This window comes from Gekko japonicus, unplaced genomic scaffold (genome assembly GCF_001447785.1).
Source record: "Gekko japonicus isolate JY-2015 unplaced genomic scaffold, Gekko_japonicus_V1.1 scaffold2043, whole genome shotgun sequence".
Classification (NCBI taxonomy): Eukaryota; Metazoa; Chordata; class Lepidosauria; order Squamata; family Gekkonidae; genus Gekko; species Gekko japonicus.
Genome location: NW_015166480.1, coordinates 25,771 through 42,604, shown reverse-complemented (window position 1 = coordinate 42,604; position 16,834 = coordinate 25,771). Strand labels below are relative to the sequence as shown.

At 41.7% G+C, this 16,834-nt stretch overlaps 1 protein-coding gene across 1 annotated transcript in view; it reads right to left on the bottom strand.

The window, feature by feature from the left end:
* The window catches only part of LRP1B (LDL receptor related protein 1B), a gene marked incomplete at both ends in the record, with an annotated part of 332,345 nt that overhangs the window by 293,237 nt on the left and 22,274 nt on the right, over positions 1-16,834 (bottom strand). The window contains 3 exons of the mRNA XM_015412125.1: positions 3,857-4,039; positions 9,028-9,195; positions 10,006-10,086. Coding sequence (XP_015267611.1) covers positions 3,857-4,039; positions 9,028-9,195; positions 10,006-10,086 — 432 coding nt within the window. The remainder of the gene's footprint in view (positions 1-3,856; positions 4,040-9,027; positions 9,196-10,005; positions 10,087-16,834) is intronic.

Genomic DNA, 16,834 nt, shown 5'->3' with positions numbered 1-16,834 from the left:
GCTCGTTGTGATATCTACCTTTCAAAAAGGGGGACAGCACCCAACTACAGCAAACAGCAGAATGTGTACAATGAGAGACTGCTGGAGAAAGTTTACTCAGACTTAGATGGTCCCTTAAATCCTTCAGTTGGAGGAAATGTACATATTGGCTTTTATGGACACTGGACATCATTTTGTTTATGTGTATCTGATCAGTTCTAAAGATCAGGTACTGAAGAAATTTAAGAACTATGTTGCTGCTGTGAGAAATAAGTTCAGTGAGGCTCCAGAGGTCCTGTTTACACTCAATGGGACAGAGTACTGTAGCAGGGAATTCCAAAGGTTCCTGGAGGAAGAAGGCATGATACAACTGTGACTTATTCTCCTCATCAAAATGGCGCAGCTGAGTGTCTTAACAGGAGTATTCTAGAAATGGCATGTTGCTTACTCTACAAGCTGGCTTGCCTGACCCCTGCTGGACAGAAACTGTAAATACAGCAGTTAGTTAGGATTAGAACCAATTAGGTATTAGGCAAGTATTTCCCACCAGGGAAAGATACGTTATTTATAATAAGATAAGTTTGGGAACTGCTATTGGTTAATTAGTATATTGAGGATGTTACATGTTGTCTGTTACATTGACAAGGACCCTTCTCTGTGATTCTTCAGTAAACTTTTCTTAAAACTAAATGCACATGTGCTACATTGCTTTACTCGGCTAAGTATCCAACACAGAGAGATCACTGGGCTAGCAAAAATGTTTTGTATAGCGAAGGTTGTTATGATTACAACACAATTTAAAGAAAATTGACCTTCTTTTCATTGCGCAGTAGCAAATTAATCTAGAACACATCCATTAATACAGTTATCAGTCACACAATATATGAGTGCCTCAATTCTACTTGCTTATCTTGGGATGTTTCCGAATCCCACCCCTATATTTCCTCAGATTCAACCATGCCAATTTTGTTTGTCCTAGTTGGGGAGCAGCAGTAATATGTTGCTATTCTTTTGGCTTTAAATTATGGAATTTATACAGGCAGTTTGTTCTTGATACACTTTCCCACCTTCTATTAGCAGAAATCCACACTAGGGACCCTACACCGGGTGGTGGTGGTGGTGGACAGTTTCTTCTTATTTTGAAACATGACATGGTAGGACTTTGATCATACTAACACTAATTCACAGCTCAGTTAAGATTAAGCCCTTGGATTTCAAGCTGGGTTTCATTCAAATATATGCACTTTCAAAGTTTGTTTCTATTTGGTCTTAGATGCTGGTTGCATCAAAGTAACATTAAATTAATTTATGTTCAAAATTCTGCCCCCCCCCGGCCCAAGGATCCCTGTCATCAAACAAACAAACAAAAGTTTGAAGGAAAGGCACACACATGTGACTGGGAGATAAGGTGGTCAAATCTATCAGAAAGGCACCACCATGCAACAGAAACAGAAACACTCTGGCTACCTTCAGGTTCACTGCAAGGAAGGAAGCATTTAATCAGCTTCCATAAGTGGATGACCTACAGCATATGCACTTGGAAGTAAATTCAGCTACATGCAAAGGGACACTCCTTACTAAGGATTTATAGGACTGAGGACTTAGGGTGAAGTGCAATCCGGTGCAAGTTTACTTGAGAACAAGCTCTACTGAGGCCCCGATCACATGGGCTGGAAAATGTGGGGGGAAGCGTGGGTGTTTGCCCTGGAGCAAACTAACACGCGGCCGCCGGATCACACGTCTCGCCAACGTCCCGTGGTTCAGGGGGAGGTGCCAATCACACGACAATCCTGCGGCGTGGCAAAGAAGTGGCATGGTCTGCGGGACCTAGCACAGTTCCGCAGGGCCTGCAAGACGGAGCTCTTCCGCCAGGCTTTTGAATAGGAGCCGCCACCACTAGTCCACCAGCAGTCCATTATTAGTGCACTAGTGCACCACCATCGCACTAGCTACCATTTATCCCCCATATATGGACATCAAGATGGGGCATGCACATCTAGTTGCTGCATTATGGGCGAGAACGGGATGGTCAGGGATAGTCATCTTGCTTTTAGAAATTTTAGAATTTGTACAGATTGTGAGACATGGGAGCTCTACACGTCCCAGATGTTGCGGTGTGATCGCACCTGGAAAATCCGTCTATCTTCCGTCTCTGTAGCGTGGCTAATGCTCCGTGTGACTGCAGCCTGAGTTTTGTGCTATAAAATCAAACTATTCTCAAAGCAGTTTCTAATCAGCTTGTCTGAAGATCTATTCTGAATGAGCCTCACTACTGATTGATTAAATCCAAGTCAATTAAACATAGTTTTCTATTAGCTAAAATTACAGTTAACATAGCAGTGTGCACTAAGGAAGGCTAAAAGGAGGAAAGGATGTGGAGGGAGTGAATGTGTAGATTACTTCTGAGTCAGAGGGAAAAAAATTCAGTGAAGAACAGAAAGAGTAAAGGGCCAAGGTCTACTGCTGGCTTCTATTAAACACTGCAGAATGGACTGGAAAGCTGCAGCAACAGCAAATTGCTTGAACTATTTCCAAAACTAATTAGTGAAATTCTCTATTGGATATGAGGAGAGAGTTAGAGCACAATATCAGGCACTGCCAATCTGCAGAAGATGTCTTACCAATTGGAATGAAATAATTCTATCTAGTCCTACTTATGTGTTTACTGGAGATGGTGATGAGGGGAATAAATATACAGACCAGTGGCCAGGAAGTAGGCATATATCTTCTAACAAAACAAGCAGCACTGAACCTGAGATATAGACCAATTATTTTCTTTTCCAAATTAGAATGAGTGTTCTGTCTTCAATAAGACATTTGGAATTTACAAATAACTATTTCACGTGATTCTGTCAGAACATACTGGGAACTTTCTTTCTTCAGCAATGAAATTTACAAACTGGAAGTGTCTGCAATCCAGCAGTCTACCAATTAATAATAGAACCATAGGAATGTTACATATATCCCATGCATATGTGATTGCCCCATTTATGCTCTATGTCACTGCCAATGTTGAAAACTTCTCCTCCTCTATATGGAGATGGAACCATGCCACGTTTGTAAACCCAGAGAATATTCCAGCATGTAGTCCACAATATCATGACACATATGGAAGGAAAAGAGATTTGTCTCACAATAGCTTAAGTAATATGCTGAGTGGAGGGGGCCGGAACAGCAGCCAGCTTCTCCAAGCTCCTGTAGCTGAGCTTCTTCTCACCCCTTCCTTGCAGATAAGACTAAGCTAGCCCAGAAGTGTGACAGAGGGATGAAACACCACCCAGCATCTGTAAACCCTTGTAGCTGAGCCTCAGCCCTGCAGATTTCCTGCATGCAACATTTTAAAAACATGACCTGTCCTTGAGGCACAAGTCTTTGGCTCTAAGTCTGAGGGCTGTAACCTGGAGCTGAAGGGAGGAGAGATCTGCTGGTGGTGGGGGGTGGAGAGAGGGAGAGGGAGGGAGGGAGAGAGAATGTCCTGAACTACAAAGCCTTTTGTCTTCTATTTGTCTACACTATATTTTTATAGTGAAAGCTGCTTTGGGTCCCCACTGGGAGGAAAAATGGCATATAAAAGCTTAAATAAATGAATGAACCCCATGTTGCAATACTCATATAGCAAAGCAAAAATGCACCTGCACCAAAACATTATGTTGCATTTTAGAATTCTTGAAGTGATCTTTTCTTCTGTCACTAGTGGAGGAAGCTTATACATCAGTCCTAAGGCAGCTCAAGAGTTTGACCAACTCTTCTGAACACAGAAATCCAGCAATACATTTTTCTGCTCCAGAACCCAAGGCATGATTTGGGATTAGGCTGTAATTCAAACGATAAAATCACGGGGTTTAAACTCTGCACAAAATATTACACCCCAGGGTACCTGTGGTCTTGCAAGAGAATTTTGTTTTTTCATCACATGGGCGAAGAGTTCCATTGCAATATTTTTCATCACTGCCGTCTTCACAATCCTTTTCACCATCACAGCACCATAACACAGGAATGCAGTTTCCATCAGGGTGACACTGAAATTCTTTCCCACTGCATCCTCCAAGAGAGACTGTTTCTAATGCAAAACAATAAATTAAACAACTAAATTAGGTGTTTTTTCCTCATTAGTTGTCCCTTTCCAAACACTGGATTAAAGTCATGGAAGAGATATGATGGATCATGTTCTGTGTCATCAGTTCTTTGATCCTGTCTGTCCTTTCACAGAAACAGCAGTACTGAAATGCGCAAAACAAGCAAACAGCCTGCTCCTGCCCCAGTCTCATACCTGAAATCAGCATTAGACAGATATTGATCCAATTATTCTAGACTATTAATTGGTTTCCCTTTCCTCGGCAACCCTCACTTGTCAGGAGTCATACACCCACTCTTGCATGAGCTTGCTGCATTCATGGACAAATGAGGAAGACAATTTTGGCTTCCTTGCTTCAACTACATGTTGGAGCGCCCCTTGATAGTCAGTAGCAGTTAAACTGTTTGCAAAAGGCAATGGATCCAACCCACTATCAATGTTATTCTTCATGTTTGGTCAGCCTCCAGTAATATAAATGTCTCCATTAGAAATGTAGCTACTGTTTGATGATGCATTTCCTGGAACTTTTAAAGCATGCTGTATCAAGTAGTAACCTCAAATAATAACAACAGTGGTCTTCAGTTTGTGTGGGCTCAAATAGTAAGAACAGCGATCTTCATGGGATTCTGTGGCGCAAGCATTATATTGGTTAATTAGACACACACACTTATATCAAAGTGTTTTGTATAAGACAATATAGCAGACATACTAATCTACAGTCAACAGAATTGTCAAGATGTGGAATTAAATTTACAAATATATTTCAAAGACAAATTTACAAAGCGAATTGAAATGAGTGTGTGTATATAAACTACCCTGTGAATATAAACCTCCAGCCAAATGTATATATGTGTGTATAAGAATTTTAAAAATATTTTATTTATAGAGAGGAGAAAGAACAATTTTATTCCAGAACGGGAACCATCAGAATCTACAGCAACTTGGAAAAGAGAAAACAGGAATGAAGAGTAAGACCTACTCAGAGAGAACTGTGATCAGATATAATGAAAGATGCCATCATGGATGGCCACCAGTGGTTTTCTAATACATCTTCACCTAGACTTCCACCAGTAGCAACTTTTCTGAGTGATTGACAGTTTCGGTGCCTGCAGTTGTATTTAGCCAAGGACCCTACAGTAGAACTGAGGACCTAAAGGCATTGTGAGGGGGGGAAACAGCTGGTAGTTAATGAAATGGACTCAATACCTTTGGTTATTAATCTTGCCTTATGTTGTTTGTTGTTCAGTCGCACAGTTGAATCCGACTCTTCGCGACCCCATGGACCAGATCACGCTAGGCCTTCCTGTCTTCCACCGTCCTCTGAAGTTTGCTCAATTTCATGTTCATTGCATCTATGACACTGTCTAACCATCTCATCCTTTGCCATCCCCGTCTTCTTTGACCTTCAGTCTTTCCCAGCATCAGGGTCTTCTTATAGTATGTGTGTGTGTGTGTGTGTGTATAGCCTTATAGTATGTCCATAATCTGTTTTTATTTCCTTACCTTTTGTTAAAGACATTCTGTTGTTTTGGAAAGTCATGTAACTATTGCAAAGAAACAGGTTATTTTCTGATCTAGCCAATTATTACTTGACTTCTAGTCATTTCATTCCTCTGGTTACCAGAGATGGAGGCTAGTGGGATAGAGCTGGAGGCAACATGCAATAAGTCTGAGACCTCAGCCATCCTCTTCTTTATCCATCTGGCTTAATCAAAAGGCCCCAATTTCTTACTTCTACTCTGCAAAATATATTTCGAGCATGCTTTCATTCAAGGGTTGCAACATTTCATTCTTGCCCCCCGCCCATCACTCTGGTAGTTTAAAAGGTTGCTTAATTTAAATTTAGAAACATCTTTTTAAATAACTCGCTTCCTTTTCTCAGTGTCTCTCTTGGACTGAAATATGATCAGAAATTTGTTGCACTGAAGTAACTTGTTTATTGTACTGGAAGACTGTAAGAACACCAAGGCTACCTAAGGACATTTTACAGGGGGGGGGGAAAGGTGCTGCAAATTCAGCTTTTGCAAGACTCACCAACGTAATTGCTTTCAGTCCTCTTTGAAGTTTTATACTGCTGTTATGTGACATTATTTTAAGGCAATTTCAGGTAACACTTGCTCAAAGCCATCACTTCCCTGAGTTTCAAAGCCAGGGGGAAGCAGTGCTTTAGGGGGGTGGGATTCACAGTATTCTTCAACAATACACATATCAGATTCCATACAGGACTCAAATATGTCGATATTCTAGACTTTGGCATGTAAAGTCTCTGTTGGTACTCTGAGAAAATAATCAATTGCTAGGGTATCTGCTGATACTAATATATATCATTACAGTATTATGATTTTCAGGGCACTACAGCTTAAACAAATGGCTTTTGCTTGTTTCCAAACTTTCTAGCAGTGGCCATCCATGACTGCAGTAATCAGTTTATGTTGAATTTATGAGTGCATGTTAAATTGTCCGCAGGACTGCACTTCAAAAAACAGCAGGTGCCCTCTCAGCTCTATTTGCTTCTGATACCAGAGACTAGTCTTTCCAGCAACAGACAAGTGTACTTCAGTGGTTAGAAGATAATGGAAGTATAGTCCCTTCATGGAACTTAGTTTTATTTTTCTTTCCATCAAAGAATCTTAAGCAGCAGCTATCGTTCTGCCATATGCCAGAAGAAAGTACTAAGTTGTAACTGGCCTTGTGACTCTGCACTATAACAGTAGTATATTGGTTTAGCTGTGTGCTTGTCACTACTGGGCTTGTGGTGTCTATTTGAAATTCAGCACCAGTCATTTCTTTGACTTCGGAAAGTATTCTAAGTAGCTACCATGGCATTAACCCAATGGTCACTAATTAACTCTTCATAGCTGGTGAAACAAATGGGCAATGCTGCTGTTGAAATTGTAAACACATGTCCATGAATGTCCAAAATTTGCTTAGGAATCAACGCTTGATATTGATTCTTTGACCAACCATCCAGTTTCCTATTTGAGTAATCTGTAGCAGTTGCCCTTTAGTTTCAGGCATACTGATCTGGCAGCAGCTAACAACATACTGTCTCGTCAGCCAGGGGACGGTCCGGGGGATGGCTTTGGTCACTCAGGCCTGCCCTCCCTTGTTTAAGACCACACGGCTTCAGGGCCTTCCCAGTTGCAGTTTCGGCCATCCCTCCCTCCTTCCCTCAGTTGTCTGGTTTTGTAGTGCAGTTGTACTTCTTGTTATTTCTTTTCTTGTCACATCTTTGGGCAGTTTTAGGTAGTGGGCTGGATCCATTGGGGGGGGGTTTGTTCCTTTGTGCCCACCTACTCCAGGTGGGGACCCACTTAAGAGGTATTGGGGATAGAGTCAAGTAGCATCATGCTCAGCTCAGGAGCTGTAGCTTGGCTCCTTCCACAGATGACAAGGGAGCCGTGCAGAGGCTTGCACCCATGTGGGACCACTGGTCTTGCCATTCCAGGTTTACGCAGCATGTGGGCTGGGGAATGGGTTTCATCAGTTGGCAAGTGGGTCACTCAATGCCTCGATCCATGCTCAATGCCACATCAATGCTCCAACTGCTGTGATCAATAAAGCTGTGGCCTGTTTCACCCCAACTTGGTTGTAGCTTGTGTGTTGCTCCATCCTGCCTCCTCCTTGAGCCCCACCCACCTGCCCTTAGGACCACAAGCTTAGAGATGCGATTAGATCTTAAACAAAGAAATCTTCAATGAGTTTCAAAATGTACTTATTATAACTTATAATAAATCACAATTCAAGTTATTAATGAACAAAACACAAAGATGTTTACTTTTAGTTTTCAGCTGAAATAACTCTACATGCCGCTGGACTGGAAGACCTGTCCCAAAGGCGCCAGGAGGCAGAACACCGACACCCGAAGCCCGCGCGGAAGGAGCCGAAGAACAACTAGCCCTGCTGCCTGGGTGCCGGTAGGCTGTCACCCCCCTATAAGAATGTGGCCCTAGTTAGGAATTTGAAATTGTGTGTAAACCACTCAGAGACCCTTCGGGGTTAGAGCGGTATATAAATTGAATGTAAAATAAATAAATAAATAAATAAATTCCATAGGCTAACCTGGCCTGCTAGACAATAGGTTATTGCAATTTCTAGTCAAAGAAAAAATGAGCTGATCTCTGCATAAACTAGCACAAAAATGAAAGAAGTTACAGTACAAGAAATAAGGGTGCACCTAAAATACTGTTAACAGTTAACCATGTAACATTATTATACTTTAGCCAGAGAGACTTAACCACATTTTAAAATGAGGTTGAAGAAAACTGACAGGAAGAAAAGTGAATCATTTGAAATGTGGTGTTGGTGAAGAGTTTTACAGATACTATAGATGAGTAAAAAAAACAACAAATAAGTTGGTTCTAGATCAAATCAAGTGTGAATTCTCCCTAGAAGCTATAATGACCAAACTGAGGCTATTACACTCTGGGCATATCATGAGAAGACAAGAGTCACTCGAAAAGACAATAATGCTAGAAGCTGAAGTCAGTAGGAAGAAGGAAGACCTAACTTGAGATGGATTGACTCAATAAAGGAAGCCATGGCCTTCAGTTTGCAAGACCTAAGCAGGGCTGCCAATGATAGGATATTTGGATGTCATTAATTCATAGGATCACCAGATTGGAAGCAACTTGATGGCACATAATACCCATACTGGCTAGATCACTGGTTAGAAAACTCGGACTAATATGCAAAATACCCCTGGACAACATAATATAAAGATCATGAACCTGACACTGCACTTTTAGCAATACATTTACATTTTAGAAAATATTTTGGACCCAAAAGATCATAAGCAGTAGTGTCTTTCTCCTCACATAGAAGGGAGTTTGGATCCAAACTATTATGTTATTGTTCAGAAAGCGGGCAACTAAAATATCTGGCACTCTGTGGGCATTCACCTGCCAAAATATAAACAGGAAAGTCGGTAAAGTATTTCACATCTTAGCAGACCAGGGTGTGTGCATACCAACCTTCCTTGGTGCAGTTTGTTTGGGTTTCATCACTGAAATCTCCACAATCATTATCACCATCACAAGTCCAATGACTTGGAATACATCTGCCATTAGAACATCTGAACTGATTGTCAAAGCATGAATGAGTGCAGCCTAGTTCATCACTGCCATCACCACAATCATTATCTGGGGGAGAAAAAGTATAGTTTTATTTTTTGCCTTATTTCAGCTGTACATAGAAAACGGAGTTTGGATACCTTTCACAGAAACAGCAATTTTAGTTTGAATTTTAAATTTTGTTATCTTGAAACCAGTTAGCATGTGCTCAACAAGTTAGGAATCATATATATGTGGTGGGACATAAGCAACAACTATTTGCATCTATGTGGGTATAATTTTCATATTCATTTGCCCTCATTTGCCTTCAACCATATCACAGTATTATGAAAATTATGAGTATAGCAGAATGGGTGTATCTTTGCACTATGTCAGTACACCACGAATGTTACAGGTTGTCACAAATGTGCCTACTGTTCCACTACATGCACAGAATTCCCACCTTGGTAGGGATCTGAAAAACCCTCAGGTAAATCAGGACATTGCTCACTTCTTGAAGGAGTACATAGTCTAAGCCTTGAATGATTGGAGAAAATTACCAGCCCCCACCCCCATCCTATCACAAGTTAAGTCAGTCCTCTACTGTGAGAATAACTGCTTTTCTAGAACACCAAAAATAACTCCAATAATATATTTTCATTGTTTTATTTAATCTGATGTTTAAATGACAATTTAAGTAACTGAATATTATATTTATAATTCATTCCTATTCATGCCCCACAGCAAATCTGATCTCAACATGATTGCTTTTATATTTGAGACCAATTAGGCTTTTTTTTTATGAATCCTAAATTCCAATCTTAGGTATAAAAGTTGCTTTGTCATCAATATACAGAATGGTCCTATATACAGACTATTAAGTGAACAGCTGGCTCTTACCTGAATCACAGTACCACTTCCTACTAATGCATCTCCCATTCTTGCATACAAAATGAGTTAGAAGGTCACAAGTTGGAAATTCTGCAAGAAAGGGGAAGAGCCCAATATTTAATGTCAGAATGAGTATACCAGCATGAAAATTATCTGAAGAAGTGAGCAGTGAATCACAAAAGCTCATACCCAACCACAAATTTAAGGTGCTACTGGACTCTTGCTCTTTTCTACTGCTACAGACAGACTAACATGGCTACCCATTTTGATCTATTCCATCATATATGCACAGAAACAGAATATTAGCCATTATAGCAGTTGAAACACTGAGAAGTTTTATGTAATGTTATTTTATTATGAAAGAACATAAGACAATGCCAAAAATATATTGCAAAAGCATTAGACATAAAGGTGTTTTGTCAGTCAAAATGTTCTTTTGAGTAGCGTCAGTTGGTACCTGCATTTGAAAACTAGCTTTCAGTCTCCTAAGACAAACTTCTAAGGGGTACCTTAAGAATAATTTTAAGTAGACATCAGGACAAAACCATAAGTATAACCTGGCTTAAGATGTTGCCACTGTATTAAATACATACTGATTACAGGCAGGTTTTTTCCCTAATGGATCTGTAAATCTGACCTGTGTTTAATCATTCCTCATCCCAAGTACAGGATCTTATTTCTTAAAATAACTATTTTTAGTTTGTAAGGGCAAACTTGAAGTTTCCTAAACCTGGCATATGGCAACATAAGATGAGGGCCTCGAAAACACCTTTGATATAATTAAGTTCAATTTCAGTAATCATAAGCAGAAGAGGCCACTTGTGCAGTTCTACATGCATGAAAAGACAGACACAAGATTATTGTTTTCTCCATTATATTTACACTAGGAGTAAGGCCCGTTGTGGGAAGAAATACAACAGTCTCTAGAAAAAGACTCCAGGTGAGTGTCCTGTATGTGGCTGGTGTAGCCATGTACAGGGCTGCCAACTCTGGGATGGGAAATACCTGTAGATTTGAGGGGTAGAGCCTGGGGAGGGCAGGGTTTGGGGGTGGGGAGGGACCTCAGCAGGGTATAATGCCATAGAGTCCACTGCCCAAAGCAGCCATTTTGTCCAGGACAACTGATCTTGGAGATCTCCAGGTGTCGCCTGGAGGTTGGCAATACTTAGGGGAGGGCCAGGTTTGTTGAAGGACTTCAGTGATGTATAATGCCATAGAGTTCACCCTCCAAAGCAACCATTTTCTCCATGGGGACTGATCTCTGTAGTCTGGGGATCTATTGTAATTCAGAGAGATGTCCAGGCCTTCCCTTCCCCCCAACCCCTTTCAATTCCAAAGCTGCTTCCCATTTATCACTTTAACTGATTTACAGTTTAACTGACTCCCTGCTGATGTTCCACGGGCTCAGAGAGATGTCCAGGTCTTCCCTTTCTCCCGAGCCCCTTTCAATTCCAAAGCTGCTTCCTGTTTAACACCTTAACTGATTAACAGTTTAACTGACTCCCTGATAATGCCCCACGGCCTCTTGGGACTCTCAACTTGGGAGCTGTAGTTCTAATTCCCTTTGCTATGGTTGCAGTAACTATAACTCCCAAGGTACAATGTGTCAAAAGCGGGGGTGTAAGAACTGGGGAACTGGCAGGACAGGCCAATAGGACCAAGGCAGCTTCCCAAGTGGTCAATGGGAGAGTAGGTGAGTCATCGCCAGCACTGCTCGCCTTTTATATATATAGGATACCATTTCTTAATTATTGTCCAGGCACAGGATGGTACATAAAGATAACAGGGAAGAGCAAACCTTTCATCTTTCTATAGGAATGCAGGGGGGGGGGTGGCCAAGGATGGCGATTGACTGCTCCTAATGGCAGAGGATGCTGGCAGGCAAAAGTAGAAGCACATGGGTTAACAAATCTTGGCTTCTGCCTCAACTCCAGGATGCCTCACACAGAAGAAAAGGGGAGTTGTTCAACTGTCTCTTCCTCTTTTTTCTTGCTACCCATCCTCTGCCATTGTTACCCATGCTTAGAACAGGGAAGAGCAAACCTTTCTTCATCTTTCTATAGGAATGCAGGGGGGGGGGCAGGTGGTCAAGGATGGCGATTGACTGCTCCTAATGGCAGAGGATGCTGGCAGGCAAAAGTAGAAGCACATGGGTTAACAAATCTTGGCTTCTGCCTCAACTCCAGGATGCCTCACACAGAAGGAAAGGGGAGTTGTTCAACTGTCTCTTCCTCTTTTTTCTTGTTACCCATCCTCTGCCATTGTTACCCATGCTTAGTGCTATCTTGTTACCCATCCTCTGCCATTAAGAGCAGTTGGCCTTTTCATGCAGCATAGATCAAGTCATGCATGTTTAGTGGGGGTTCCAAGCAGTGTTCCCTCTAAGCTGAGTTAGTGTAAACTAGCTCACAGTTTTTTAGCCTCCGGCTCACACATTTTTTGTCTTAGCTCAGGGAGGATGGCTCCAGAGCTAACTAATTTATGCAGCAGCCAAATCACTGACTCAGAACTTTAATGCCAGCAACTCACAAAGGAGAACTTTTGCTCACAAGACTCCACAGCTTAGAGGGAACATTGGTTCCAAGCCTCTTGTGAGAGCTCTAGCTCTTCCCTGGGCCCAACTGTGTTGTATCAAACATCTCCCTGTTGCACCTAAAGGAACAATCAGGCAAGGATAAGTGAATTGTCCTGAGTGCCAAGAAAACTGTTTTGGTGTGCTTCTGTTTGATGCATGTGTTGTTGGTTATCTATCCCTACTTTAAGTCCATACATTTTTTTAAAATCAGTTCAGCAAAATAATTCAGCATAGCTTTCAAAATGTTAATAATTTAAATCTCAAATCCCATACTCCATTTTCAGTCATTATAATTTATTTTGCAAAGTAAATTCACTTATTTATTCAAATTATAATTTATTTTGCAATAAAATTTATTTTGCAAAATAAGGAAAATCTTCTTCAGTGTTTGCTAAAAATAAATGATATGATATTATTACAATATGTAATATTTGACCAAAGAAAGATGGTACCTTGATTGTTATCCTGCAGATGGCTCAGAACCAAGACAGGATTGCAAAACCTGCCTATTACGTTTGTTTATGTTATTTATGTTTCTTTGATTTCTATCCCACTCCATTTCCTGAGAGCAGGACTCTGGGCAGCATACAACATACAATATACATAAAATCATAATAATAACTACATGATAATAAAAAACCTATAAGCAGTTAAATTAGATGGTATCATATGTTTGTCCCACAAGGTAGGTGGGGTGGCTGGGATACAATCCATATTCCCTCACAGGCGATCTTAACATAGGGGAGAGGAAAAATAGGAACCCAGGAGGCCACTGATTCCTCTAACCATTGCTGTCCTCAACCATATGCCCACTGGAACATCTCAGTCTTACAGGCCTAGAGAAACTGAGCCAAGTCTCACAGGGCCCAGATCTCACTAGGGAGAGAGTTCCACCAGGCTGGGGCCAGGGCTGAAAAGGCCCTGTTCAAGGACAGCCAGATCATTTTGGGACCAGGGACTACCAGTAAGTTGGTACCAATGGAGTGTAATACTCTCTGTGGGGCATGTAGGCATATTAGAAAAAATGGCTACCAAGGTATGGGACAGTATACCTTGAATTCCCCATTGGTAACTTAGCTTTAATTGAAACAGAAAATGCTTAGTAAACAAGTGTTCAGCATCAATTATTATTGAAACACCATGAAGGTCATGATTCTATTGAAAACCTCATGCAATTTTCTATGCGCTGATGGTAAACAAAATTAACTCATGACCCTTCTATTCATATCACATTTTTAATCAAGATACTAAGGATGTCTTATCAAAGGTCCCATATGTTGTAAACGGATGCTAGATCTATGAAAAAATGTGCTAATAGAACTGCTGTCAATATATGTCAGAAATCCAGATTTCAAGCAATAAATCCCTATTTTTTGAGCAATATCACAGGCAAAGATTTCTCCTATTTCTGTAATGAAGCAGATACATTTTACAGAGCCAGTGTAATGTAAAGCAGTGGTATGATAGGAGTTATGGATCAATGTTCCCTCTAAGCTGTGGAATCTTGTGAGCAAAAATTCTACTTTGTGAGCTACTGACATTAAAGTTGTGAGCGAATGATTTGGCTACTGAATCCATTCGTTTGCTTTGGAGTCATCCATCCTGAGCTAAGACAAAAATGTGTGAGCTGGAGGCTAAAAAACTGTGAGCTAGCTCACACTAACTTAGCTTAGAGGGAACACTGGTTATGGTGTGGGTCTTCAACACTTTAAACCTTATCTTAGACATGAATTTCCTGAAGGGTTATGAACTCACATAGAACATCACACATCTCTTGGCCTCAGCCTCCCATCTGCAACATGGGAATAAAAACACTGCCTAAGGTACACAGTTACTGTGTGGATTCCTGCATTTTTAATACTAAACTTTGTGTTAAGATCATCATGGAACATCAAACATAGTTATCAATAAAACTGCAAAGAGAGAACAAGATAGAAGATAAAGAACAATTCTCCTAAATTGGGAACCCTTCGTATACCTATCCTGCTATATGCGGATGATACAGTACTACTCTCTTGCATGAGGGTAGGGCTCAGACATCTGCTGAACAGATGTCTTAGTTATTTTATTGAGAATAAATTACTTCTGAATTATGAGAAATCCAAGATTTTAGTATTTGCTAAGTCCTGTAAAATTCAAAAATGGACATTTGACAGAAAATAAATTGAGCAGGTTAAGCATTTTAAATATCTAGGCCTCCACTTCCATTATAACTGGTCATCGCAAATCTATGATTAACTTAGCCTCTATCAAATTTGCATGCCCAGGAAAAGATTCTCCAGTAAAATGGATGAGGATACATTCCAGTATTTGAAATCATGGCATGGAATATTATGTGAAGACACTGTGAATAGTAGATTTTCAAGAGAGACTACCACGGTGCTTCAGTATGTTTGGATGAAGTTGTGAACAAAACGAAAATCAACTCCAGTGAGTTTCGTCAACCAACTTTTTTCCTGTATTTTTGAACTCATTTCCCCCCCTGTATTTTGGGTGTGCATATGAAAGACAGAATATGTAACAATGTGGATGTCTTATTAGCTATTATAAATAACATTGTTAAATACAGTGGATAAATTGTATTTCATTTCATCCTAAGCACTTTGTTTCAGTCACAGCAGGCAGGCAGCCCACCCCAGCAACTAACCGCCAACAGCCACAGGAAAGGTAAGTGCTGCCTGCTGATGAGCTTTTCATTGTGGCAGCGGCGGGGGGTGGGAGGGCTTTTGTAAAGGCAAATGGCCTCTCCCCTTTCTCCTTGCCTGGAGTGGGACGCACGTGTCCGGCTGTTATGGGGACGGCTCAGACTGGCAGGGACAGCGCTGGAGGGGTGGAATCCCAACTCTTCTGTCCTTCGAGTCCGTTTCTGACAACCCACAGCAGGGGGGGGGGTCGGGGCCAGTCTGCACCTGACTGGGGAGTTTTGGAAAGGGGCGAAGAAGACCCGCTGGTGCCTGATAGCCCCATTCCCCCCCCCAGTATGTGCCTGCTCTTCACCAGTTGCCCTTTGACTCTGCTGCTTCCAGCCTGCCACTTCCTCAGCAGTAGGGAGGGGGCAGAGACCCCAGGAAGCATCTCACACCGGCACAAATCTCCAAGGGGTGCAGTGAGGCCCCTGCCACCGCCTGCCCCCAGCATGGCTTTTTGGGCGCCCTGCTCAGTGTGCTCCTTCCCACCACTTTAAAGGGTACCTCTCCAGGCCGTCTGGAGCAAAAAATACTCCTTTGCCAAAAGTACTCCTTTACTGCTGGGGGAGATCAGGTCCGAGGAGCACCATTGTCTCCCAATGACTTCTGGTTTTGGGTGGTACCAGGGAGGTGCCCTTTAAAGTGTGCTGGTCTGCAGCCCCCCTCCCCTTGCATCCTAAGGGCCTCTCATTCCTCTGCTCTCCCCCCCGCCGTGCACTAAAGGGGTGGGTCAAGGCAATGCATCAGGGGCTCGGATCTCTCAGGTGTGCAGAGACCTGCTAAGAGCTTCTGAGGCTCTGGTTGGAGCACCCTGTGCACTGGACTCGACCCCAGCTGAGATTTAGTGAGTCCCTTTAGGTGCCAACAGCAATCCTCCCCCCCCAGTCAGCGAGGGCAACTGCTGAGCTTTGTAACTGGGCAGTAGTGCCATTTTCCAAGGGAATGCAGAGTTTGCACAGAGGAAAGTCTTTCCAGGCCCTGCCTGGAGGTTGGCAACCCCATAATTTGTGGGCACACGGTGAGCGCCAGAAGGTAGCCTCACCTAGTGTACCAAAAAAACCTGGAGCTGGCCCTACTTCCAGTGCAATTCAATTTTATTATATTATGGTCCACGACCAGATCCAGTTAACAAAAACAAATATTATTCAGGTATTCAAATGTACAAGTTAAGAACTCCAGTTAAAATATAGGGATAGAAGATTTTACAAAAAACTAAATAAATTTATATTATATTAAAAAAAGAGAAAAATAGATTATAAAAGTGGTCATTTTTAAAATTTAAACCAAGGGATTTAAGAGGAACAAGAGCTCTATAATGGACCTCCTGAAGGAAACTAAGTCAAAGCTCAAAGGGGCAGGACTGAAATTTATTATGCACTTTAATCGCCTGAGTGCAAAATCTAGCAGTTAGTGTAGTGATAACTGAAATTTCATCTGTTAATAACTTATCTAAAGAAAGTCTTGTTTGCCCCTATCAAAGAACTGTCTACAAGGGGTATGTTCCGGTTGATGGCGGCACGCTCACGGACTCACCTCCCCGAACCTCCGGGGGGTGTCTCCGTGCTCCGGCGGAGGG